Consider the following 27,785-nt stretch of genomic DNA (forward strand, 5'->3'; position numbering starts at 1 on the left):
CAACCTATGTACTATGCTCATAATTGAGAAACACTCTTGGAATAAACCCTACTGATATCTTATTCTTCTCATAAGTTCTTTCACAATATTGATAATCTTTGTTCTATTTTGAGAGGAACCCTTTAAGTTAAACCTTATTGTCTTCTAATTCCTTCCAAGACTTCTTGACTCCACTTCATTTTTTTAAAGTTTTTAAGTAAACATGAAGATCAGTTGTTTTTATCTAAATAGCTTAATTTTCCTTCCAATGGTCCAGTTTAACAGCATGATACCAAAAATAGACACTGATTAACTGATATATCATATTGACGCTCTTCCAACAATATGGGTTCTGATTTACATGGTGTGTAGTTCTTATTTGGTGTTAAATGTAGATTAATTTTGCCATAAATTGTAGGTTCAGTAGTGTTAAGTTTTGAAGTCAAATAAGAGAATTTATATTGTGCAATTTTTTGGTTTATTTAGAGCTAACAGAACTGGATTTCGTAAATAATCCCAATCTGAAAATTCCCTTTAATACTTTAGTTTTCCATAATTTTTCAATTTCAAGGAATTTGAGTTGAAAAAGAATGGACAAGATGAAATGCAACAGATGCACAGTGGATTACCTGATGCAAAGTAGTTAATAATTTCAGAGATCTCCAAAAAAGTTTTCAACAAGTGTGTACACACATCTTATGGTAAGCCCTGAGGGCCAGATTTGAGGAAGTTTTTTAAAACTAGACCAATCTTGTTTACCTCTATGATTTCATCATAGTTTCTATGAATTTTGACTGCAAATTATGCACTACAAATCACAAATATCTCCATGTTAAAATGACACAAAGTAAAGGTCTCAGTATCGTATTAATTTTCCCATAGACTTCTATAGTGAAGTGCATATTTTTAGGATTTTTTAAAAAATATGTAAATTGATTCAATAAAACTTTCACTTATGTAGCATTTCTAAGGACATGTGAAAAAATAATTTCCCGCAAAGAAAATAGGGTGAGTCCACGAAGATTGGACAGAAAAGTAGTCTTGAACTATAAATAGCCATTTTCCCTACTTTCACTTTCGTTTTGCACTCACCAAACCAACCTTTTCAGTGGAACAATTTTATGATATTGTGTTAGATTTTCTTTTAAAAAAGTTCTTCATTTTACAGTGTGATGTTTGCTCTATTTTTTAAGTCATTGTTCATGTCTTTTGACAAAACATTAGTTTGTAGAGAGGCAAAAAGAAAATGCACTATATTTTTATGGCATCCATGTTTTGACGTACACCCGCTCAGGGATATGCAATACGATACTGTACCTATTACTAATAAACATTTCAATATAATCCTAAAAGTTGTTGTTTTTCTGCTAGAGTATTCATTTCCATACTGAAAATTCAGAATATCATTGCCCTGCTACAAACATGAGTTTTCTATTAAAATTCTTATATAGGTACCCTATTCCAGGCATAAGACTAATATCTCAATGTTAGCCAGAAAATATTACTTTTGATAAAAAGCTGCTGCATTAATCAAACTAAGCAACTTTGTGGTTTATTTTGACATGGTAGATACATAAGCTGTACTATGAGTTCCAAATCATTATTTAATCCCCACTTGTGAGTTCCATATATGGAAATATTAATATCCTAACCTCCTTTTTCGTCTTTAATTCAAGGGAGCCTCTTGTTTAAAGTAAAGTATAATGACCGGTACAACCAACTGTTTTAAACTATAGATATGGTCATTTCAATTATAATAAATCCAGAAAAAATTATACCAATATCATAGTTTTAAAAAAATATAGCTTTTCATTTGCAGAAAATACAGATTTTAAGCCATTTTGGTACCCCAGGCAGATACAAATGGACCTCAATGTGACAGGAAAAGGACTTTTTCTTTAAAACAGATAGCTATGATGCAAGAAATATAGTTTACTGGTATAAATATTATAATAACAATTGTCTGCTTTAGATACTTTTTGAAAAAATTCAGTTTTTATATGAAAAAACACCATTATTTTTCTTGCCGCATTAGAATCTGTCCATTTGAACCACTAAAAAAAGTCCACTAAAAAATTGGCTGATGAATTTTGTGACATTTCTGTGTTTAAATCAACCACACAGTTATATGGCAACTCATTTTAGCTATTTATTTGAAAGAAAAACAAAAAATAAAAAAAATATTCATTTTTTCATATATAAGAGGCAATGTATGGAAAATGACTATTTTCAAGTCCTAACCACATACTTAAAATGTGTTGTAACTTGAAAACTATCCTTTATGCAGGAGTATTACTTGCTTTAGGTTACCTGAATATAGATATGCTCATTATAAATAGTCAAGATAATAATTTTATTGAACTGATATCCTACAAATTCATGAAAACAAAATGCATTTCCAAATTTGGTAAAGATTAACCATAAATGCAAAAAACCAGAGCTACCATAAAAAATCAGGTTCAAAAGTTGGCTAATTCATCTTAAAAGTGTTACCTGTATTGGGGTACTACTTTTTCAGCTGGTAAAGACCACTTGCTGAATATCCAACTTTACTTGAAAAACTGGCTTACTAGGTCTCAGTATCGTATTAATTTTCCCATAGACTTCTATAGTGAAGTGCATATTTTTAGGATTTTTTAAAAAATATGTAAATTGATTCAATAAAACTTTCACTTATGTAGCATTTCTAAGGACATGTGAAAAAATAATTTCCCGCAAAGAAAATAGGGTGAGTCCACGAAGATTGGACAGAAAAGTAGTCTTGAACTATAAATAGCCATTTTCCCTACTTTCACTTTCGTTTTGCACTCACCAAACCAACCTTTTCAGTGGAACATTTTTATGATATTATGTTAGATTTTCTTTTAAAAAAGTTCTTCATCTTACAGTGTGATGTTTGCTCTATTTTTTAGGTCATTGTTCATGTCTTTTGACAAAACATTAGTTTGTAGAGAGGCAAAAAGAAAATGCACTATATTTTTATGGCATCCATGTTTTGACGTACACCCGCTCAGGGATATGCAATACGATACTGGTACCTAAAGATTTTGCTACTCATGGACGGATGGATGGCACGACAGACAAACTGTTCACCAATATATTATCCTCTATAAGCATTCCAAGGTTCTTGCATATTTATCACCAACGGACAGACAGACAAACTTGACTTTATGAAATATCCAAATGGGATGTTCTTCACAGATCATTATTTGTCTTTCCTCTTATTACAATCAATTAGTTATCTGTAATGGCAGATAGAAAGGTTATTGTGCCATGCTATAGACTTAATAATGGTTCCTGGCATTATTTGTTACTTCTTTTTTGTGGTTTTATTGTCATTCAATTTGATCAGCACAGTAAAATCCTACTAATTAATTAACAATGGTTTAAATGTAATGAGCGTATCTATTTTAGGGCCAGTAGTAAGTGTCAGTTTATAAAGGTTTCTGGAAAAAAATTAGTGTCAGTTTATAAAGGTTTATGAAATATTTTTGTGTCAATTTATAAAGGTTTCTTGAATATTTAGTGTCAGTTAATAAAGGTTTATGGAATACTTTAGTGTCAGTTTTAAAGGTTAATGAAAACTTTGGTGACTGTGATTTCATAAGGTTTTAAGAGTACTTTAGTATAAGACTACAAGTTTTTAGAATACTAAGCATCAGTTTATAAAAGTTTCTGGAATACTTTGATGTCAGTTTATAAGGTTTCTAAAATACCTCTTACTTAGTGTCAGTTTATTAAGGTTTCTGGAATACTTAAATGTCAGTTAATAATGATTTCAATAACACTTTGGTGTCAGGCTAAAAGGTTTCTGGAATACTTTGATGTCAGTGTATAAGGTTTCTAGAATACCTGGTACTTTGTGTCAGTTTATGAAGGTTTCTGGAATACTTTGATGTCAGTTTATAAAGGTTTCTGGAATTCTATATTAAATACTTCTGAATACAAAGTTTCTGGAATACTTTGATGTCAGCTTATAAGGTTTCTAAAATACCTCTTACTTAGTGTCAGTTTATAAAGGTTTCTGGAATACTTAAATGTCAGTTAATAAAGATTTCAATAACACTTTGGTGTCAGGCTAAAAGGTTTCTGGAATACTTTGATGTCTGTGTATAAGGTTTCTGGAATACCTTGTACTTTGTGTCAGTTTATGAAGGTTTCTGGAATACTTTGATGTCAGTTTATAAAGGTTTCTGGAATACTACCGGTATATTAAATACTTCTGAATACAAAGTTTCTGGAATACTTTGATGTCAGTTTATAAGGTTTCTAGAATACCTGGTACTTTATGTCAGTTTATAGGTTTTCAGAGATACTTAAGTGTCAGTTTATAAAGGTTTCTGGAATGCTTTGATATCAGTGTATAAGGGGTAATAGAATACCTGGTACTTTGTGTCAGTTTATAAAGGTTTCTGGAATACTTTGATGTCAGTTTGTAAAGGTTTCTGGAATATTTTGATGTCAGTTTATAAAGTTCTGGAATATTTTGATGTCAGTTTATAAAGTTGTGGAATACTTTAGTGTCAGTTTATAAAGGTTTTTGGAATACTTGATTAAATACTTCTGAATACAAAGTTTCTGGAATACCTTGGTGTCAGATTACAAGGATTCAGAAATATGTAAGTGTCTCAGCAAACCATTTTTTTTTTAGAATAATCAGTTGTCAGGTTACACAGGATTCTTGGATAATTTGTGTAAGAGTATAAAAGTTTCCGGAGATGACAAGGTTTATAGAATGCTTTATCACATTAAAAGGTTTATGGAATACTTTGGTATCACATTATAAAGTTTTTTTTAACACTTCAGAGTCAGAAAAAAGGTCTCTGGAATACTTTTAAAAGTTTCATATTACACAGGTTTCTTTATTACTCAGATATCAGATGATAAAGGTTCTACTGTATCTAAATGTCATTTGTTAGATGTCATTGTGATAATATAATCACCAATTTATTGTAAATCAAATAAAATGCTTTTTTCAGTTGAGAATAGTATTATAGTTATTATTTTGTCTATCCACACACTCTCTGAATATCTTAATTAGTCTGGGATGGCGCAATAATTATGCTGTAAGCAGGTAGTGATGCCTCATTATAATTGGCAGAAATGGCAGGTACTAAAATATCCAGAAAGAAGTCGGCGCACTTTAAAACTTCTGTTTGTGTCCTCAATGTCCTTGTTATTATTATTTTAAATAATTTTGAATTTCATAGAAAAGGAGGCAAAAGAAAAGAAAATACTTGTAAAGCTTAATCTTGATTTTCCTATTTAAATTATTTTTGAATTTGTAATAAGTTTTGGCTACATACCTTGATAAAAAATGCTATTTTAATACAATTTGAACAACCTGATCATATGTAGAGCATCATTTCAAAATGGAAAAATTTGACTCTTTAACAGTTTGGTAGGTTGTTGTCTTTTTTATCTAATTCCCAATTTCCTATTTATTCTTTTTTTGAAAGTTTTGGGTCACAATAGTCATTCTTTTTCAAATAAATTGTAAATAGTCAGTTTAAAGGTTACTGTGAAAGCACTGTTGTTCATGGGGTACCAATTTTCATGGTTTTTGTGGTTAGGACAAACCATGAAACATGGTTCCCAATGAAAAGGAGATTTCCATTGATGTGTACAATAAAAACATCAAAACCATGAATTCAAATATCCACTAACTTGTGTTTCTTCCCCCAAACCACGCAAATTGGTATCCATGAATTAAAGTACTTTCACATATATGTGAAGTCAAAAATTTGTCAGAATGTATTGTTCTTTTCTTTTAGTCATAATGTTTATGCAATGTAAATGTGGTACCTTCAAGTATTTAATAAATTAAGAGGTCAAGCTGACCATTCTTATATAAGCAGTCCACTCAGTCCAGTCAATGTTTTAGCCTATCCCATGGGAATATTTTAAGAGGCATCATTATACCATAAGGGAGGTTTGCTCATCTGGTAGATGCATCTTTGTCTGTGTTGGTGCAGCTAATGAATACATTGAAACTTATGTTTATTTATGTGTTTAGAAAAGCATAAAGCCCTATTACCTCTGAACTATCATTTAAACATTAATTTTTAAACAGGTTTTACAGGCAGGGATGCATCTGTGGGAAAATAAGTTCATTCATTGGCATAGTCACAGATATAGACCATATCTTCTCTCATAGACAAAAAAAATAAATATGGTTTTTCATATTTATTCAAAAATGTATCTGGTTTTCGACTTAAGATTACTAATAACATTTTTTGAAAACTATAGTGCATTAACTGACGTTTCGATTATTCAATGAAGAATAAAAACCAACAGATATGGGATGGAAGAGTATATAATGATGCATGTATATTTTCTTACTCTTAAAACTTTTCTTTACAGAATATTTTATAGTGACCTTAATCCTGAAATGTAAATAAGAAGCCTGAAAAATTGGGAAAGATATAATGTGAAATATGTACTGAAAATGTTTTATTTATATTAGGTTCTGTAATACATTTGCTTTTTCAGTCTTTTTTAAAGGTGACATAATGGTATTAGAAGGGAATTGATTGATCAGGGAATGAACTATAGAAATGTACCTTCAGTTACATGAAGTTTGAAGATTATATGAAGGTGATAAAAACCTATCTTTTTTTACCAAGATGTTAATTTGCAATTCATGATGCTCTTAATTTTTTTTATCATTTCACTTAAGAGTATTTCATCAAAAACTAAGTAGATTATCCTCATCAGATGTATAGTTCATATGGAGAAGTGCTTAATTCTTTTGATTGATATAAGCACAAAAGTTGATGATTTTTTGCAGTTTTATAGTAAACCAATTAATGATGAAGATGTTGAAGTGGTGTTTTAATCATTTATATAAAAACCTATACTACGTACATACATTTTTGGCAACAGTTTGGTTTTTCTTACTCCTGTTCTTAACCTATGAACTGTGTAAATCTGCCCTTTTGTCCTGACTTCTTGTGTAAATCTGCCCTTTTTTCCTGACCTCTTTTGTAAATCTGCCCTTTTGTCCTTACTTCTTGCGTAAATCTGCCCTTTTGTCCTCACTTCTTGCGTAAATCTGCCCTTTTGTCCTGACTTCTTTCATAAATTTGCCCCTTTGTCCTGACTTCTTGCGTAAATCTGCCCTTTTGTCCTGACTTTGTTTATCTTCTGCAACAGTCCAACATCTATGAAATGACTGCTTGTGTAAACAATTTTTTTTGGCTTTGAATTTCTTTGTTGAATTAGGTGTTTGAGACCATTTTCTTATATCTGATACATTATTATGCTAGCTGTTTGCATAAAGTTCTTGGTAAGAAGATATGAGGAGCCTGAAATACTTGACATTTTCTGCATTGGTACTTGAATATTTTAACTTGTACCTGGCTGCAAGCTGTACCTACTCCATGGGTGACTGGAGAGTTATTGGGAAAATTTTGTAACCTACATCTTCTTCACACGAAAATGATCATTTAAAGCATGTACACCCCTTTTTCAAAATTTCTGGATCTGTGTCTGTACGATTAAACAAAAATATTTTTAATGAAATAGAATCAAGTAGAACTTTTTTTTTAATTTGAAAGATTTATTCTATTGTTTTATTGAAGTTGGTTTTTTTTTAATGTTTTACAACTGACACTTTCCCACAAACATGTTAGGGTCACCTTTAGTCCCCCTTTCCTGTTCAACAAACAATTGACACTTCAAACTCTAATGAAATGGTCATAAATCAAACTTTTGATAAAAAATTCCTGATGACCCATGTCCAAAGGTCATTTTCAAGGATGTTATCAAATTAGATAAGCATAATAAGTTTCAGTTTCACAGAAAAAGAAGTGTACAAATTAAAACTTATATATATAGGTATAGATAATAGAATAATGGATAAAAACCCAATTGTTTGGTCCAAACATTCAGGATAAAAATGTATGGTTTTTTTTATATGAGTGCTTGTAATGATTTATGGGATTGTCTTATTATTTTGGTAGTCAGGAAAAAAAATTAAAAATCAAGACAAACAAACAGAACACAAAAGACAGGAAATGGGTACCTTTAATGACTGTAGGTAATAATTATATTCTTTCAAGTTAAATGAGATAATTAAGGTCCCTGCATTTAATGAGCACTGAAAGTTTATTTCATTTATAGTGAAGATCCGTATCTAAAAGCTTAGTATTTCCGGATTACGTATGGATGTGACCTTAACCAACCATTAATTTTCACTTTTAACTAATACTTTTGACAATAGGTGTCAACTTCTTGTGACTTTTTTATTTTTCGACTCACCTAGACTGTCTGTCCCATGGTGAAAAAGCCAGTGACAGGCCATTTAGGTGTTTACAATGAACACATTTTTTCTAACAAGAAAGTGACCACCAGGTTGAATTTGTAAATGTTTTTAAAAAATGATATTATAGCCCAATAAATTATTTCGGTAGTTTAACATGGAAAAAAGAGTTGGGAAGTTGAATAGGTCAGTGTCATTTACCTTGGCTTATCAGGCAATTTATTGCAATGAAATTGGATGAAAATGGATCTCCACTCAAATAATTTATCACAATGACTTGATTTTTGCTTAAAACCCTTCTCAGTTAGAGCCAATTATATGGAGAATATATAATGTCATATGCTTTGGTTTATATTGTCCAAATTGTATGAAATTGTCAGGTTTTTATGGATGGTAAAGATATTAGATCTAATATCAATTTTTGGCAGAACAGATTTCAAAATTTGGAAATGTTATATTCTGAATATTCTAATAACTTTTAAAATTTTGTTTTCCAAAAGACTATAAGGAAAAGTGCAAAGTTGTTTGATAGGTATCTCTCAACACATGATATATGAGATGACATCAATTAAAAATGATATTTCAATAACAACTTTTCACCTACATAACTGCACACACAATAGTGTAAAATAAATGATTTATTTATGAAATACTTCAGTAGTTAGTAAGATATTTGCACCCAGTAAAATTCAAATGTTGGAAAATAATTATTTAAACAACCTATCCTTCTAAGTGATGTGAAGATGAGTTGCTGTAGCGGAAAAATTACTCAAATTTTAACAGATGCAATACGCAACAGATCAATTAATCAATTAAATTAACAATCATTTATAAACCCCACGCTGACAATTACCAAGGCGTGTAGATGAGTCCACTTGCTCTTCGTTTGTGTACTGTGAAATATGAAAAACAGCCATTAGGGTCATGCATGATGCAAGTGTAAACAATTATATTGTGGCATATGCAAATTTTTGATGCACTCTTAAACATCATACTCCTTTCATTATAAGCAGACAGGTGCCAGTTTAGTAAAGTAAATATATTTTTCATTCTAACTTTCAATATTATGATACGTTTTGTAAGACAGGCACGGTTTATAAATTAAATCAAACTGCACGTTTTTCGAAATTGAGAAAACTCCATAATTTTTTTCTTTCATTTTGATTTAGTTGGTTAAACATGATGGAGCGAGAGTGGAAAATTAAATGAGACTAAACTCAATTACTGTATGACTTTGATTTAAATAGCTTTAGCACTTGTCTGATAAATAGTGTATGATTATCTTTGAAACAGAAGGAAGGACCCAGAGACATCTTATAAGAATTGTTTAGACATTCTATATGAAAACGGAAATTATGGGGAATTGTATGTCAAAGAGAGGTCAAGTCTTCATTTCTCTTGTTACCGAAGAATTAGACAATGTTATTATGTCAAATAAGAATACAAATTCTTACAGATGTACCAGACTGTGTAATGGTATAGGTCTCACTAACCACTTCTAATGTTTCCATTACTTTACATGTTAAAAAAGTAATTTTCAAAGTTTCACTGTGAATTCCCAGGACAAATGACATCTTAAAGTTGCATACCATTGCGAAGTTTGGAAAATAAGGCTTTCCTAAATTATTATGCTAATGGTATTATGATTGTAGAAATTCTTCACAAAATTTACTTGAATAAGTAATACTGAAAATCCACATTTTTACCTTTTCTGCTAACTGACAGCATGGAGGCAAATTACTCACACATGTAAACAATATTCATACACTTTTGTAGTTAATTACATATATGATTTTAAAGTACACATTCTCAGCTTTATTTTGACTTTTTTTAACCATAATACACACAAATAATGTACTTACAATGCATAAGTCTAGGATCAGTGTGTTTTTGGTACTACATAAGGGGGTGCCATTTGACCCGGAAGTGGTTAGTGAGACCATAGTGTTATAGGAGCTAGATTTCTGGTTTCCAAAGCTGCCCTCTACTTATGGTTTTTCCCTGATTAAAATGCTAATTAATGATAAAGAGTAATTTCTCTTAAGTCACAATTTGCAATTACCTTGTCCAGTCGTCTGTCAGTCTGTCTGTTACACATTTCTGTAACAGATTTTTCTACTTCTGTTTGTGAAGGGAATGCTTAGATATTTGCTACATTGTATATTGCTTTTGAATGATTACTTGTATGCTGCCCTGGGCCCCTTTCAGGATTGTTGTTTAACTACTACCTGTTTATCGCACAACTTTGCAAGTATTTTGGTTATATGTAATGGAAATTTTCGTAGCAGATTTCTCTTCTTCTTTTGGAAGGAATACTAAGACGTTAGGTATATTGCTTTCTCATGATGACTTGGAACTGTGCTTACTCTTTTCAGGTTTATTGTTTAACTACTTTCTGTTAACTGCATGACTTAGTATGTATTTAGGTCATGCAAAATGGAAATTTTTGTAACAAATTTCTCAGCGTCTGTGAAAGGGAATGCTAAGATATTTGGTCTGTTGCATTGCATGATGATCTGCACGGTGCTTTCCCTTTTCAGGATCGTTGCTTATCCACTCCTGTTTACCGTGGATGGTTGAGTTGGGGTATTCTTAGCATGACATAGTATGCAACATCTTGTTTTTATTCATTTGAATACTAAGATCAGGCTTTATTTTCTTCTGCTTTGAAAGTGGGAGGTGTATACTTTAATGATGGTGATGCTTTATTGAAATCTACTAATCTTTATTCTGACAAACCAGGGAAGTTGACACTATCTAGCACAAGTACTTACATGTAATTGAAAATTGTACTTTCTAAGAATTTGTTATTCACACTGCTATACTTTGTGAATACTTCTGTTTTTATTGATTTATTGTAGGTTGGACATCCAGTTCATCTGACCCCTAAGAGGTCAGTTTAGTCCAATTTAAACCTACTAATTATTACATGCAGTCACTGCATATTGGATCGAAAAACACTCCATTCTACTTACTGTTCAGATGACCTCTCTAGTCAGCTAATTGGATTTCTGCTTTCTTGATTTATGTGAAAGCATTATTTAAGGGGAAAAACCCATATATCCTGACAAAATTTTTCTTTCAGGTTGTTTTTAATGAAGACAGCCTCTTTCATGTGTTATTATTATGACAGAGCCATTTACAGTGCTGTTTTGATAGATAAAGAAAGGAGGGGCTTATGGCAAAAATATATGCTTTAGATGAGCTAATATTGAATTCATGACTTCTTACCCGCTTAAGGAGGTAGACCTAGGGTAAGGGACATAACTATTGAAATCATTGATATGTTTGTATTATAATCAATTTCACCAAAGCCTATCAAGCTTTCATTTGAAACAGAAATAAATCAGTCCAAATCACTTTCATGCTTCAAAAAGATTGATGTAAAATACTGAATACAAATGTTCCAATGATTTGTAAGAGTAGTGTCCCTTACCCTAGGTCTACCTGCTTAAATTTGCCAATTTTGGTTTGGGACGTATTTTGTACTTGACAATTGATGTTTTAAATATCATTTACTTTCAGACATGAAATCCACAAGGTTTATCCTAACAAGTTTGTACAGAGAGAGAACGAACCTAATCGATTCAGAATCTTCAACACTCTGTATGAATTACCAGGTATGTAATATGGAGAAACGGAGAATATGTCTGATCCTAAACTTTTTAAGGAATTTTACATTTCATGGTTCATTCATCTAGATTCCAGAAAAAAAAACGGCTTACAAAGTTGTCCTGTAGAAACAAGCCCCATAAAGAAAATTGCTTCGTTAATGTTAAACAGCTATTATGGGAATATGGCGCACACAATAAAAAATTCAAACCAAAAAGAGAAACAAAACAGTATAGCAAGATATATAATATTAGGTAATTTTCTGAGCAGGCTTCTTACTTACGCAAGATACAGTTTTTGAGCTACAGGTTTCAAATTGTGCATGATGTTTATACACATAAAAAAATTGGATATTTCTAAAATATTACCAAAATTAGAGATGAAATGGACTAGTCAGCTTAAATATTCTGTAGGATTACATGGCATGTTTTTTGGGGATTTTCACAAATTTTTAACATATCAGTTTTTTCATTGGTAAGAGGCTAAAGTGTAATAATAAATACTTAACTTATTTATTGCTATTTTATTTCTTTCACCAGAGGTGTCCTTGTTACAATCCTGAATTTTTACAATGATTATGACAGATTTCTATGTACTTGTGAAAGTTCTCACTATATTCATCAGTTTCGACATCCATCTTACAAGGAACTAAGTTGAGTAATGCATCATTTGAAATGTGCACTTTTCTTTGAATTTTTGTGGATATATGATGATTTGAAGAAAGATATATCATTGAAATTTTCCTTAAATACAAATTTTATGGACGTAATTTATCATCTTATAGCCTCATCATAATGATCAAAGAAAAAGTTCACAAAATAGAACAAAAACTTGTTAAATTGAAACAATGAAATTTAATTCACTTCACATGTATCCTGACTGCCTCATCTATAATGGTAATGTGATACAGATAATAGAATAGAATTGATGGTAATGGATTCAAATTATACCTTTGTACAGTTTTAATATTCCTATGTTTCAAATGCTGTATATTTTTCCCAGACAATTTTTTTTTCTATTATGAAATTGAAGATGTCAAAATGCAGGTCTTTTAACCTTCTGTTTGTTTAGTACTTGTAATACACGTATTCTTTCGTGTTATTGTGGAAGTAATGTAAAAAATATCAAGGATTGATGTTACAAAGAAGTCAGTAAGATGGTTTTATAGTCCATATTATCAAAATTAAATTCAAAATAATGTTTTACAAATACTTGTGGTATTAAATAGATACAAATCGATAGTATTTTATTATCATAAACTTTTTTTGAAAAATTTTAATTCTGCTGAAATTGGTAAATTCTTCAAAGTGTTTGAAAATACTTATACTCAGTAATTTTCTAATTAAATTTTTTGTATGAAATGAAAGTGATCATATGCAAGTTACAAAAAAATATTTATTTGATACCCATAATTTGCTTATAGCTTATTCTTGGTAAAATTTGGATTTTTAAATTCAGTATGTATGGTTAAAGCTTTATTCTTACTTTTTCTATACTTTAATTTGCTGATAATTAGATTGTTTTCATCAAAATACAACATGTACAAAAGTTTCATTTTAATAATTCAAAAAGTATATTTTGGTGTATCTATAGGTAAAATAAAATTTGGACTATCTCTCCTGAATATATATTATTGTCGTTTGGCTTGTACTAGAAATAAATGACTTCACCCTTTTTATCCAACATGAAGTTAGGGTCAAGTTGGGACTTAGAGACTAAGGATAGAAAAGTATACCCATATCTATAAACAACCATGTACAATTTTGACAAGATAAATTACTGGGGTTCCCTTAGTTGTAGGCTAATGTGGTGTCGAGGAATCTTAAATGTAACTGAAAATACTGATTTTTTAAAAATAACTGCATGATGAATCAAATGTCAATAATGCGTAGACATATATTTTTAAGTCATTTTTTTGGCCAACAAAGAGTGCATCTCGTATTTGAACAGATTTGAGTGAAATTTGGTGCTACTAAAATAAAAAAAATAATCATCATTGTTCAAAGTGATATACCTCAATATTAGAGTATCAAAGAAAAAGGGGAGGGGTGATGATTTTAGCATCATTACCTGAAATGAAATGTCATAGATGTAGAAAGAATAGATTGGTTTAAAACCCAGAGTAAGTTATTTATGATAACTCAAGGTGACAGCTGATGACATCACAATCAATAAAATGTAGTCATAAATAACAAATCATTGTAACAAATGGTGACACCATAATATAACATTCCTATGAAAACAATGATATCCACTGATACATGTAGATCATCCAGATTTTATTTTATTTTTTTTTAAATAAGACAAAAGCAGAATCGACAACTGGAGAAAAACAGTGAGGCAACTAATAGATAACTATAGCCAATACAATATTGATGTTCATGGAATTGAGTTCTCACCTTGATTAAATGACAATCACCTGATGAATGTGGTTGGTAGTGAACTGAACAATTGACAAGAAGTTTTAATCAAAAGAAGACAAACTGCTTTCTGTGAAAATTTACACTGTATTGGCTGTAAAATGGAATGATGAACTAGGTATTCCTAAAACTGGGGTTGTGGATCAGGTGCACTTAAAGAGTAGAATTGCTTTGAAGAGTCCTGACATAACAACCAGAAATGAAATATGGATGAGATTAGTCATGACGTCACAACAAATCTTGTCATGATACTGCAATATTAGTCATGATATTGAGACCACAGGAATAATTTTGCAAACCAAATTGACAGCCACCATGAAGTTGCTACCCTAAATGACATCATCCATGACATTACAACCCAAAATACATCCACCATGACATTACAACCCAAAATGACGTTAGTCATGACATTTTCCCCCAGAATGATTAGAAATGACATCAGAACCCAACAGATCCTGTCTTAACTAGGTGACCTCCTCACCATAATACCTTATTAGTTGTTTATTGCATTTTTGAATTGTTGACACTATATGGATTCTAGACTGATTAGGGTTTAATCTTCAAAAGAAAACTTGTCACAATTAAACTGTTTTAATTTGAGCTGTTTAAATTTTCAACACAATTTGAATTTTATTTGTTTCCTCATTTTTTGAAAGATCAAATACTTTAACAATATAATGTCTCAATTGTCTGACAGTTAGTGTGGTAAGATTGTCATCCATCTTGGTTCATTAGCGGTTAGTTTCTCAATTATAAAACACTTATCTTGCATAAACAGCCAGGAAATACAACATTAAAGACATATGTGATGGGCGAAGAATTCAATTAGAACTTGTAATTTTATAATTATTGTAATAAGCTTGTCAATCAAATTTTGTACAGTGACTTGAGATATATTAGTCGTGAGTTATATTTCTTTCTTTACACGATTATAGTATAATATGTAGTTATATTGTTGAAGCAATACAGATACAATAGCACCAGCGCTTTACCCTTTCCCTTGATTACCCTTTCTCATCCACATCCAAAAGGTCTTCCATTGAAACAGATACTAATAAGTTTAAATTCGATTCAGACAACCTCATTCTAGACCTAGTGTTTGAAACTATAATAGTCCATTTCCTTGTCCTTTAATTGTTATTATATCTTAAAGATTTTCCACTTCTGAGTGTTTCTAAGCTAAATGTACTGTGGATTTCTCAATCTCTTATTCATTCCCAGATATGGTAGAAGAAAAACAACACATACTTCCGTAGAAAAAAAAATGAATTTTACCACATGGAACAAAATGTCTTTACTTTAAATAATTTTAGAATAGATTTACACTCTCAAGTGATTATACAATTTGTAATTAACATCATTGAAAGTGTACAGTTTAGTATACAGGTAAGCAATGTTATAGACTTTCTTTACACTGTACTTTTATATGACCTTGTGCACTTGTAAATTTGGTCTAAATGACAATTCATAAACTATTATATTAAATGTTTTGCTTCTTAATAGATAAGTGAAATATTCTACAATTGAAAAAGTTTTTAAAAAAGGGAATATGTCTTTCATAAAGACTATATAGACAGTAAGAAAAAAAATTTAAAACAACTTTTTACTTCTTAATAGATTAAGGAGATATAAGTTTTTAAAAAGGAATATGTCTCCATAGGATAGGTTTTGCTTTATACTTTCCGAATAAGAAATTGATAATTCACCTGCTGTTGTTAATTCAAATTTCTGAATCTGTGTCTTTTTGAAAGTCAATTCTACAGTTAAAGACCTAAGATTACATGATTATCATTTAATCAATAAGTGACCAACTTTGTCCCATGAACATCATCATTGCATGTGCTGTTATCCTTATGAAGTCATGAACAAACTGTTTGTAATGTCTTATGATAACATTGCTTGTTGTAGATCTCAGCATATTAGGCCACACATGTTACTTTTAGGCTATATAAGTCTGGAGTGAAAGATTAAACTCCACATATAAGACCAAAAAAATATGACAAGTAGTATTCTTGATGACAAGTTTGTTAATTCTTTGTCTTAAATATGGATCAGTTTTTCAGTGAAACTAGGTTTCTAGGATATCCTTTTCCTGTCCTTTTGATATTGTTGGTTTAAAATACTTAGGAAATCTAACCATTTTGTTTATTAGTTGGTTTTTTTTTGTGATGTATCAAGTTATTTCAGTTAATACGTATCTAATTCTGTAATTTTGCATCTTTTTCTTTTGATCTTCTCCCTTCTCCATATTTGAAAAGTTTTGCTGGGACACACTGCAAAAAGTTTTTTTAATAAATTGCACAAGAAAATCTAAAGAATAAATATGACAGTTGTAGAAAAGTATGCATGTACTTGTATTACAATGTTCAAAGTCTTTATTTTTGGTTTAAAGTGCTGATTTCTAAAATAAATAAATATTGTCACGAATTTTCATATTTCATTTGAACTAAAAATAAGCCTTTATGAAATGATTGAGCTATAAATTTCATTTGAAGCTATGTCTCCTTATGATATAACACAAAAAATTCTTGATACTCAATCATAAGCTTTCTTTCATGTTTGATTTGGAATGAAGTTGTGAAGTCTTATAACTTTAAAAAAATAATGATTAATTATAGCCATATATAACAGTAATTTATTTTGTATATTGTTTTCTAGTGGTAAAATTATTCATTGGAACCACAATAAAATATCATTTGATTGACAGGTTTTGTTTGTTTCAGTTGTGTCAGCTATGCTTGATAATATGCCTTTAAAGCAGTTGTGGATCCAGGGGGGAGGGTTCTGGGTGTTGGAACCCTCTTTTCCTTGTAAAATTTGTTTAATATCATGTAAGTTGAGGCATAAATGAGCAAATGAATTCCTGGGAACTCCACCCCACCCCCATTTATATATTTCTAGATCAGACCATCCTCCTTTTTATTAACTTTTAAATCCACCCCTGCCTATATACAGTCGGTAAGAGAGTAAGATTGACATTTCTTGAAGGGTTGATTGTTTTGGTTGGTATTAGAGGTTCATTTTTAGTATGAAGTTTCATTTCTTAGGATATGAGAACGTTTAAAAATTTTTTTTACATTATTGAAATTTTTTTTCCATTTTAGGTAAATAAAAAATATTGCTTTTTGTTATGATATTGAGAAATGTCATACTTTAATAATGCTTGAAATATTTAAAATGTGAGTTTTAATTTTAGCGGTTAAGCATTGGCATTTTTTGTAATTTTCAGTTACTGGATTTTAACGATTGTTTGATGGGCAACAGACAGAGCTAGAGCCTGTCTCCTTCAGGACAACTGAATGTTGTAGAAAAACTGACTGACTGATAGATAGACAGACGGACAGACCTGAAACTATAGTCACCTTCAGGACAACTGAATGATGTAGAAGGACTGACTGACGGACTGTTGGATGGACAAACCTTAAACTATAGTCCCCTTCAGGGCATCTAAAGGATGTAGAAGGACTGACTGACTGACTGATGGATGGACAGACCTTAAAGTATAGTCCCCTTCAGGACATCTGAAGGTTGTAGAAGGACTGACTGACGGACTGTTGGATGGACAGACCTTAAACTATAGTCCCCATCAGGGCATCTGAAGGATGTAGACATACTGACTGACTGACTGATGGATCACCAGACCTTAAAGTATAGTCCCCTTCAGGATATCTGAAGGATATAGAAGGACTAACTGACTGATGAATGTACTGACAGTCAGACCTAAAACTTTAGCCTGCTTCAGTACAACTGACTGACTGAATGACTGACAGATAGACGGGTAGTCTAGGTCATAGTTCTTGAAAGGTGCAAATGTCATTCAGCAATAAGACTTACAGTCATGAATTAGGTGTAGCTTGACCCACTCTTAAATTCTTTCCATAATGAAGATTTTTTTACACAGTTATAAGGAGTATCTGAACACAAATAACATTAGGGTTATAAAAACTTTAATTGTTTCCATTAAAACTGTTTGATATGTTTCTGATCTTTACTTTTTTTCACACTCAGTCTAATTGCTTATTTTAATTATAGAATTGTTTATGTAAATTACCTTTTAAACAATGAGCAAAAATATCATTTGCGTGACTTTCCTTAATTGACTTTTCTTTGTTGCTTTTTTGTTTTTTTTTTTTTTAATTTGTTTTTATTAGTTTTGACGGCAGTTTGGTGGTTAATGAGTACAAAGATATCAGGTGTATACATGTTTTTTGAATTCTTCAGATATAAATATTGAAATCAGATTTGTTAAAAATTTTGAAACTTTACATATGTTAGAAGAAAGAATTATTACAGCAGATTCAGTGATGTTGTTCAGGGATAGAGTTGGTCTTCCTAAGACTAAATGAGAATCACCTGATTAAGTAATTAACTGGATACTTGAAATAAAGGTTGGACAGATTTAAATGATAGACAGTTTACAGTCAATCTCCTTCTCAATTGTCCTGTTAACTGTATACGGTAGTTAATCAGGCTTTTGGAGACCACCTCTATCCCCTGATCATTATTAATGTATTGGCTGTAAAAGATGGGGAGGATTTTTGAGCCACCAAAAAGTTTGTTTGCCCTGATGTTCCTGTTGCCTTAGAAGCTTTTTGAGAACCACACTTGAATTATGTGAGATTTAATTATGTTTTCACATTATTTTGGTTTTTTTGCATGTAACTTTAGAGGCATTCATGGAAAGTTTTAAGCATATTAAAATTGTGACCCTTCAATTCTTACTTAATTCTGTAATGTATACGAGTTATTCAGAGGTCTATGAAACTATTTTTTTCTCTGGGTACAAATCTTTAAGATATTTTAAAATCATGTTCAGTAAAACCATATCAGGTATTACTTAGTTACCTTGTCTTATTAACAGTTAAAACACAAGATAAAACTGCATAATTTACTGTCAAATTTAAATATATTTTTAAAAATTGATTTGTGAATCTGTTATGTTAATCCTATCTTTCTGTAGTCGATTTTCCATAATGTGGAAACTGTTTTCATGGGTCAACAAAGCACAAAATCACATTCCAAATGAAATGTCAGTGTTGTTGTTGGGATTGTTCAAATGATGTTCTAGGCCTACACTCTGTAATGTTATGTTACATCCATTTTTGTCATCCATTTGACATTCTTATGCTGTTCAGTTCCAATACAAGTCTCAAAGCAAGCTGAAGTTTTATTTTACTTAGCCTAATAAAGTCTAATTCGAACTACTCTGCAATAGATGTTTTGTGAAATCTAATTATCTGGGTCAAATGACACCAGAATCCCATGATCTTCATATTTTGCCAAACCCCAAGTAGTAAAACTGTAAAAATCTCCAGTTTTTCCATGGTTTTATTTCTCTAAGACGTTGAATGTTCATCACAAATTTAAAGTAAATCATTGATAGAAACCTGACTTATTGTTTATTAGAGAAATAAATAACATTTTTGTGGTTATGAATACGATCCTCAGAATGCTTTGATATCCCTACCACTAATTGAAGCCAATTGCGAAGCCGTATATTACAGAAATAGTGATATTCATTCAAACAGCTTAGTTATGAGCTATTGCTTAATTATGACTTTTTAAGATTGCATTTTGTTTTGTAGGTGCTCAGTTTGTGTGTATGTCAATCATGTTGTACATAAGACAGACTTCATTGGCAGCTGAGCCACAAATAAAATGACTCCAAAAAAAATTGACAGCTTTTAAAAAAATTCTGATGCTGAATGTGTCACAGTTTTTTAAAGTTAGGTCATATTCAGTTGAAAACAAATGGGTTAAGTCCACCTTCTTGTGCTCCATGAATTAATAAAATTACATTATGATCACTGTAAATTAAAATTCAGTTGCTTGTTTTTATTGAAATTTGATAATTTTAGACCAAAGTATAATGAAAAATTTTCACAAATTGTAGAAAAATACTAATACACTCAATATTTGAAACAAAATTATGAGTTTTAATTACTATATCATATTTTTTTCTGTGGTATTCTTTTATGATAATTAAATCAGGAAAATATTTTTTGAATATATAGTACAGTATTCAAATTTCAAATGAAATAGAGTTCAGTGTCAGAATAGTGAAACATTTTATGAAGTTAGCTGATAATTGTTATTTTTAAGTCTCTCCTGGAATGTTTTTATGGTATATAATTATCTTTTTCAACCTTGTGAAAAATTATTTTGGCCACAGGCCTTCTTCAGTTGTTTTTTTTTTCAGTTCCTTTTCTACATCGTTGACTGATTAGCTAGTTTTGTCAGTTTCTTACTCAAAGAATTATTTTGTACAATTTGAGTCTCTTCATTTCAAATTATTCTTTGCAGTTCTTACAGTCTAAGATTCTAGATTGTGTAAGGACCACAGTTTGCTTAAACTTTCCTGAAAAAATTGCAAGAGTTGAGGGGAAGAAACCCATGTTACAAATGTACCAAGAAAAATGTTAAGCCCCAAGTGCTAATGTAGTCCTGCAACTTTTACTTAATATGATTTTTTGTCATGCAAATTTCAACTTATGTAGCACATTTTCACAAAGATCTTTTGTCCAAAGTTGCTGTAATTCTACTCAAGTTTTGAAAATCCCAGGGGCAGATCTGGGGTGGTGCTAAATGAAAAAAAGGCCAAGTACAGTCAGGTAAGAACATTTTTAGGGATAGAATTAATGGAAAATCAAGATTTGATGCAAACAAAATTATTTGTACCTAATTTTAGTGGGGGGAGGGGCTAAGCCCAGCATGCCTTTCCCCATATCTGTGCCTGACTCCTACAGTTAAATCCTATAGTAATTCTGACTGATATGTATGATATACTATGCTGTCCTATCTGTGAGATGTGTTTAGGCTTCTGGAACAAGGTTGTGTTGCTACAAGATTCAAGTCTCAATACAAAAGTTTTTTTGTCATCCTCACTGGTGAGAACTGATTTGTTCACCCTGTCAAAATTTTCCTTTCCTCGGTTGTCTACCTCAGATGAGGCATTTCATTACCACTCAGTGGATGTTTCTAGAAAAGCAGAAGATGCGTTCCTGGTCAATACTTCCAGTTTTTGTGGAGTCCACTGGTTGTTATTTACTTTTTTTTCTTTTTTGTTTATTTATTGTTTCTTTGTTGTGTGTGTGTGTGTGTCTATTTTCCCTGTCAGTTCTTTATTCTTGGATTCTACTCTTTTCATTACCATTTGAATCTTGGTTCCCTTGATTTCCCTTTCATCACATGACTGAAAGATAACTAGTAGTTCAGCCACTTCAAGTAAAGCAGCACCTTTGCCAGGAATTAATTACGTATCATGCATTGTATCTGCCAACAATTACCTATACCTTTCATCGTAGAATTCCTACCCCAATGTGTTAAATTTATAATTATTCATATAAAATTACATTTTTGCCAAAACTTTATGAAATAATTTGGCAGTGATGGATCCCTGTTTAATCATTTTTATATACTTCCTGTTATAAATAGTATGTAGGTTTCCCGTTACCGGGGGTTGTATAGTTACCAGAGATTTGGTTGCAGCTGCTGTTTACTTTGTTAATGATTTGGGTGTGTTTTTTTTTTAAATCTGAAAGAAATGGTCAGTTTATTAACAATCTTAAAAACTAATCAGACAGTATTGCTTAAACATGGCTACCCTTGATTTTATGGTAGTAATATGTGTATGAAATTTTCCTGTCACTGTTTTTAATCTTGAAGGGAGGTTTATGTCTTACCATTTTATGTTTGTTTTTTTCAGTATTAGATAACGATTTACAGAGTCTCTCTATCCACTTGCTCTATTTACTATCTCATGTATTTTTTATTGTCCGGGTCATTATTGACTTGAAAATTGAACCAGAAAAGCTTTTCTTGTGGTCTTTGAATGTAATTTCCAATTGCTTTCGATTTCTTCTCCCTCCAGCCAACACCCCTTTATGACCTTCCACCAATCTTCACATTTCCCATGTCATCTAGTTATCTTCCCTTCTCCTGGCCACCTAGATAATCTCTCTGCATCCCAATCATACAGAAATCTTCCAATCCAGAAGACATCCTTCCCAGAACATCCAGCAATCATTCTTTATCCAGTTTCCTTCAGTGTTTGTCAGTGTAATTTTTGGTTGACTATACTGGTATTCCATGTAAGTAAAAGCTATAAAAGATGTTGAATTAAGTTGTACTTTTAGTGAAATTAAAAACTTGACCTATTGATGGCAAGATACTTGGCATTGTGGAAGGATTTAGGATTGTTTCAATTACAATTGTTTGTAATTAATTTCTTTGAAAGAGGATTTGTACTTCTTTAAAAGCTAAGCGATCCAAATTTCATCCAAGAGCAATTGTGGTAATTTTTAGGATTGTTCTCATTACTTTGTTGATAAATAACCGATATTTGAAATGGATTTGTACTTTTGTTAGAAGACCTTAGAAATGAAACTTAAACATTGTGTTTACTATAAGTCTCTTCCTTGGAGCTACATTTTTGGCAGTGGTTGTAACGCAAATACAAACAATTTGTCTTGTTGAAGGAGTATTATACTAACAGATAACTGCGTAAAAGAGGGAAGACAGCCTATGAACAGGAAATTAGCACCTGCAAATAGACATTTGTTTATATGTGGTCTGATTAAGTTTTTTTGCTACTCGTACCTCAAATAAACTTTTTTAATGATCTTTGTGATGGGTTGGGAGAATTTCATCAATGAGATATAATTAATTGGTTCATTTTGTATCTTGATGAAATGATAAACGGCCTCTTTTTTGGCAAAGTTTTGATTTCAAGTATATTTTTCCTCTTGCTATTTTTCATACTTTCATATGCCTCGTTTGCACTGTGGATTTATTACAAAAGTACATGTATATAAATTACTCTACATTCAGATAATTTGAAAAAAAGGCAAATTGACGAGGAATTTATAGGAGTGGGAGCTTCATGGTTCAGAAGTGTGTTAGGTGCACGTCAGAATTGTTCAATAAATGTTGCAAATCTGTTGCAGATTACACAACAATAAAGATAAACTCCTTCAAAAAAACAAACGGTAAAGATATAAACGTTGAATAATATCAGTTGCTACATGCGTACGACCACAAACATATCATACAGATATTACAACTGTTCTTTGTCTTTAATGCTTGAAGTCTGCTTCCGGCTTAGATATGCTACTTGTATTTTAATAATTAATTGTTGATTTTAATGACACAGCCAAAATTTGTGGTGGTATGAAACTAAATTATTTCTTTCTTTTTTGTCAAAAGATTACACTTAATTCTGTATCAACCACAGCCTCTTTATCTATTTTGATTACTAAGACTTATTTTTCCATTGAGTTCTGTCATTTAAAAATTATAATGCCGTTTTAACTGCAAAAAAAATGTTGCGTTGCATTTTGATTGTAATGATAAACTTTGGTGTTATGAATTTTTTTTCTCCATAATTAAGCTGAAATTTCTTCTAGATATCACCAATACTTAAATTACATTTGGATCATTAATGGCAATTGGGCATGATTATTTCATGCTATTATTTTATTATTTTAGTTTTGAAATGTTTGGGTTTTTCTGAACTGCCCCCATTTCTACTTTTTTTTTATTTTGAAATTCTTCATCTCTACTGTAATTCCAAATCAAGGTCATAATTTAGGTCATTCTTCCATCTGTGGGATTGGTTTAAAAAATAATTACATGCATTATGGTCATCTTCTTGGAAGGTATTTAAGTAAATGTAGATTTTGGAGTTGAATATTCTAGTACTGTAATTCTTACAGTTGGATTCTTAGAGTTCATTTCTGTAATAAATAAAGGTTGATGCCACTCCAGGGGGACCAAAGGTCTCTGAGGGTAGTCACCAGCCCAGAAGATTATTTAATGAAACTTGCAGAATAACAAATTTCAATACCCCTAAAACACAGAGGCTTCAATTTCAATGCCCCTAAAACATAGAGGCTTCAATTTCAATGCTTCTCAAACACAGAGGCTCAAATCCTTGTTTTTGCACATTTTAGAACTTCTTGATGCTGGATTTTGCTTCATATTTCAATATTTTTGGGGGTTTTTAGTATCTCTTTTATAGGTTTTTTTTTAGGATATTGAACTTCCTATGTTTTCAGTTCTTCTGCTAATGAGAGGTTACTCCTTGAAACAAGCAAACAGCATACAAAATTTACAGTATTTATCATATACCAGGAAATTTTCCTGAGGTTTTAATATTCACTATATTTGCAAGGTTGAGGGAATCACAAAAATGAAAGCTAGCCAAGATTAAGACCAGATACTTCACAGTTATCTCCTGTAAACTGTATCTATTTGCACAAAAAATAAAGACCACAAAAAACTTTATACCCCTATTCATAGAGCAAATCATGAAATATGGCACCCACAAAAATTGCCCCACAGGTTTTTTTTTTATTTTCCATTTCGGACCCTTCTGTTTCTCTTCTAAAACATGCATCTTAAACTTGAATTTTATTAAATGCCAATTTTTTTTTTAAATGATTATCCAGATATTGTATGTTTCAATCTGTGTTTTAAAAAATCCCATATTTCTATTCTTCATGAAGTCTGGCTCCAGTAATTTGCTTTCAACTCCCAAAATAATGTACTTATAATTTAAAAATTTCAAAAGGTTTAAAAAGTTTGGAATTTACTCTAGCCTGTTCATTATGACTCAGCATTTTTTTCTTGGCTCATTGTGTAGGGTGTTCTTATAATGAGTTTCTTTGCATCTAAATGCAGCCATCAAATTATGCCCTAGACAGTCTGGGAATTTGTTTTCCCATCTTACATGCCAAAGATATATTTGAAAGTGCGGCAAGTTTTTTTTGGGGGGTAGTTGCTTTTCCATTGTATTCATTACTAAAGGATGGACAATTACTGATAATAAAAGACAATTTCCAGTTCTAGAACTTCTGTTAGGGGGGTGACTGGCCGAAGAGGAACTGCTGCTGTACTAATTTTCAGTATTTTTTTATATGATCAACGGAAATTTTGAGCATAAGGGGGCCTGGACCTTTTGGCCACCCCCATGGATGTGCCTATGGTTCCATAAGCAGGTGCAACTCTTTGAAGAAGATTAATAGAAGTGAATAAACTATATACCCAAACAAAAACTTCACATTCTTTATAACTATTTTATAGTTCTCTTTATTTTTCAGGTATCTACATCTTGGCTTGTGTTGTTGATTTCTTCTCCAATCATGAAGATTATAAATGGTGAGTGCCTTAATGTTTAGTACACTGTCTTGTGTTAGGGGAATGGTAAGTGCCCTATTTTGTGAAGGTGGAGTGGTGAGTGCCCTTTTAAGCTCACCTGGCTGAAGGCTGTATGAGCTATTGCCATCACTTGGCGTCCGTTGTCGTCCGTTGTTGTTGGTTGTCGTTGTCATCTGTCATCGTTGTTATCAATTTTTCAAAACTCTTCTCCTCTGAAACTACTTGACCAATTGGAACCAAACTTGGTATGAATGTTTCTTGGAGTATTCTGCATAGAACTGATGTGGGGATTTTTGATCCATCGAAAAACATGGCTGCCGTTACTAAAAATAGAACATAGGGGTCAGACAGTTTATCATATATATCTCCAAAACAGTTAGGTTAAGCCCAATCCTGACCAGGTAAAAGTGTCGAGCATGATGAGATCTATCGCGGTCAAATTTTCATTTTGAATCTGTTCAGCCACGTTGGAGTTATTGCCCTCTTTCTACGTTTTTTTGCTATTTTTAATGTTATTTCTTTCAAAAATCTTCTCCTTTGACACTACTTGACCAATTGGAACCAAACTTGGTATGAATGTTCCTTGGGGTATCATGCATAGAACTGATGTAGGGATTTTTGATCCGTCAAAAAGCATGGCCGCCGTTACTAAAAATTGAACATAGGGTCAGACAGTAGTTTTTTGCATATATCTCCAAAACGGTTAAGTTTAGCCAAATTCTTTCAACAGCTGAAATGATCCTTATTTTTAGGACTACAAAAGTCTGCAAGCATATAATTTGTCAGACGCCTTCTTACAAGAGTTATTGCCCTTGACAGGGGAAAATGACAGGTTTTTTTCACAGTTTTCAGCCAATGTCTTGAAAACTATGATAGATTTAGACTTTCATTTACTGAAATGATCCTTATGATAAGTCCTAACAAAGTTTTCTTGAGTCAAAATTGTTGGACAATTTCTTGTTTAATTTATTGCCCTTGAAAGGCAAACTTCAACCAGGTGAGCGATTCAGGCTTCTGGGAGCCTCTTGTTTGTCAAAGTGGAGTGGTGAATGCCCTATTTTGTCAAGGTGGAGTGATGAGCGCTGTATTTTGTCAAGGTGGAGTGGTGAGTGACCTATTTTGTTGAGGTGGAGTGATGAGTGCCCTATTTTGTGAAGGCGGAGTGGAGAGTGCCCTATTTTGTGTTAGTGGAATGATGAGTACTGTTAAATCCAGTTGTAGAACATTCTGAACTACAATCTTACAAAAAATGATGCACAGAACTGTAGATTTGTTGCTTCATAATTCACAGTGAAATATGAATGGTGTTGGAGATATTGAAGTATACCCTTAGATGTGCACATCATAAAAACTCCATTGTATGGTATTTTCTGGTGTGACGTTGAGGGTTCAGTAACTTGGAACTCAATCTGTGAAATTATGAATATCTTGTCCCATTCCAGTTCATTTGTTAAAGCTATTAATCACAATCCTACAAAGAATGTAAATCCTGGTAGGCAATTCTATTTCAATTTCCTGTGCAATGATTTCTGTCATTAAACAAACTAATCTCAAAGTCTCAAAGAAGATCCTTCCAACCTTGTGCAATCCTCCATCATCATGGATTTGTTCTTAGTAACCTTTATCCGGAAAGAAAACTAGGAGAAGGAACATTTCTCCAAGGTTGAGAAAAATTAATCCCTCTTATCCCATAAATTGTCATGGACAAGTTACAAAAAAATGCAGCAAATTTATAATACTGGTAGGTTATAACTCTTAAATCTTACTTTTAATATATTTCACAGCAAAACTGTGAAATCCCAATAGGGGCTCTAACCATAAACTTATCTTATCTGTGCCCATAGAAATATTAAATTTGATTCATATTTAAATGATTGTATATTGAGCTGAAATATCTGATAAAATTAATTCTTTTTCAAGAATCTTGTTCAATTTTGATTTATTTTCAAGCCTTCCTCAGACAGTTCACAGCTGAAATTCATTGCTGTAAAAAGTTTGAGATTTGTTCATACTGATGAATTAATCATGGTTCTACGTTAAGAAAATGATGCCTCTCCTAACTCACACAAATTACGTCTTTTCTTTCAGCCTTCTTTATACCTTAGTCACTAAATATTTACCTTAGTCAATCAGACACCTCCCAGATCATTCAACTCAAAAATGTCTATGTGTATTAGGAATAGTTTGAACTTTGAACTTGTGTATTTTAAAATACAATTTTGGAAAATCTATTGGACACAAAATATGGAAGTTTAATACATGTATTATATAAAATTATACAAAGTATGCTGCTACATGCACTGCAAAATGATTTTTTAAAGAAAGTGGTTGTGCATGAGAAAAAGTTATTGCTG

The 27,785-nt window shown here is 31.6% G+C and overlaps 1 protein-coding gene and 1 long non-coding RNA gene across 9 annotated transcripts in view; one reads left to right on the forward strand and one right to left on the reverse strand.

Moving 5' to 3' along the window:
* Positions 1-27,785, forward strand: part of LOC148620703 (cytosolic purine 5'-nucleotidase-like) — a 101,698-nt gene that overhangs the window by 53,882 nt on the left and 20,031 nt on the right. For 7 of the 8 annotated variants that reach the window (XM_088574413.1, XM_088574415.1, XM_088574414.1 and 4 more), the window contains 2 exons: positions 11,768-11,862; positions 25,374-25,431. In XM_088574413.1, the coding sequence (XP_088430539.1) occupies positions 11,768-11,862; positions 25,374-25,431 (153 nt within the window). Of the gene's footprint in view, positions 1-11,767; positions 11,863-22,370; positions 23,262-25,373; positions 25,432-27,785 lie in introns of those variants that run through there. The other variant, XM_088574420.1, reaches the window with a different exon arrangement.
* On the reverse strand, positions 22,252-27,594 carry LOC148620704 (uncharacterized). The gene is made up of 3 exons (XR_015920942.1): positions 27,552-27,594; positions 25,529-25,754; positions 22,252-22,375 (listed from the first exon to the last, which is right to left on the reverse strand). It is a non-coding gene; the product is annotated as an uncharacterized LOC148620704 (long non-coding RNA).

This window comes from Perna viridis, chromosome 3 (assembly GCF_037379345.1).
Source record: "Perna viridis isolate PV_CMFRI_1.1 ecotype Kerala chromosome 3, ASM3737934v1, whole genome shotgun sequence".
In the NCBI taxonomy this organism is placed as follows: Eukaryota; Metazoa; Mollusca; class Bivalvia; order Mytilida; family Mytilidae; genus Perna; species Perna viridis.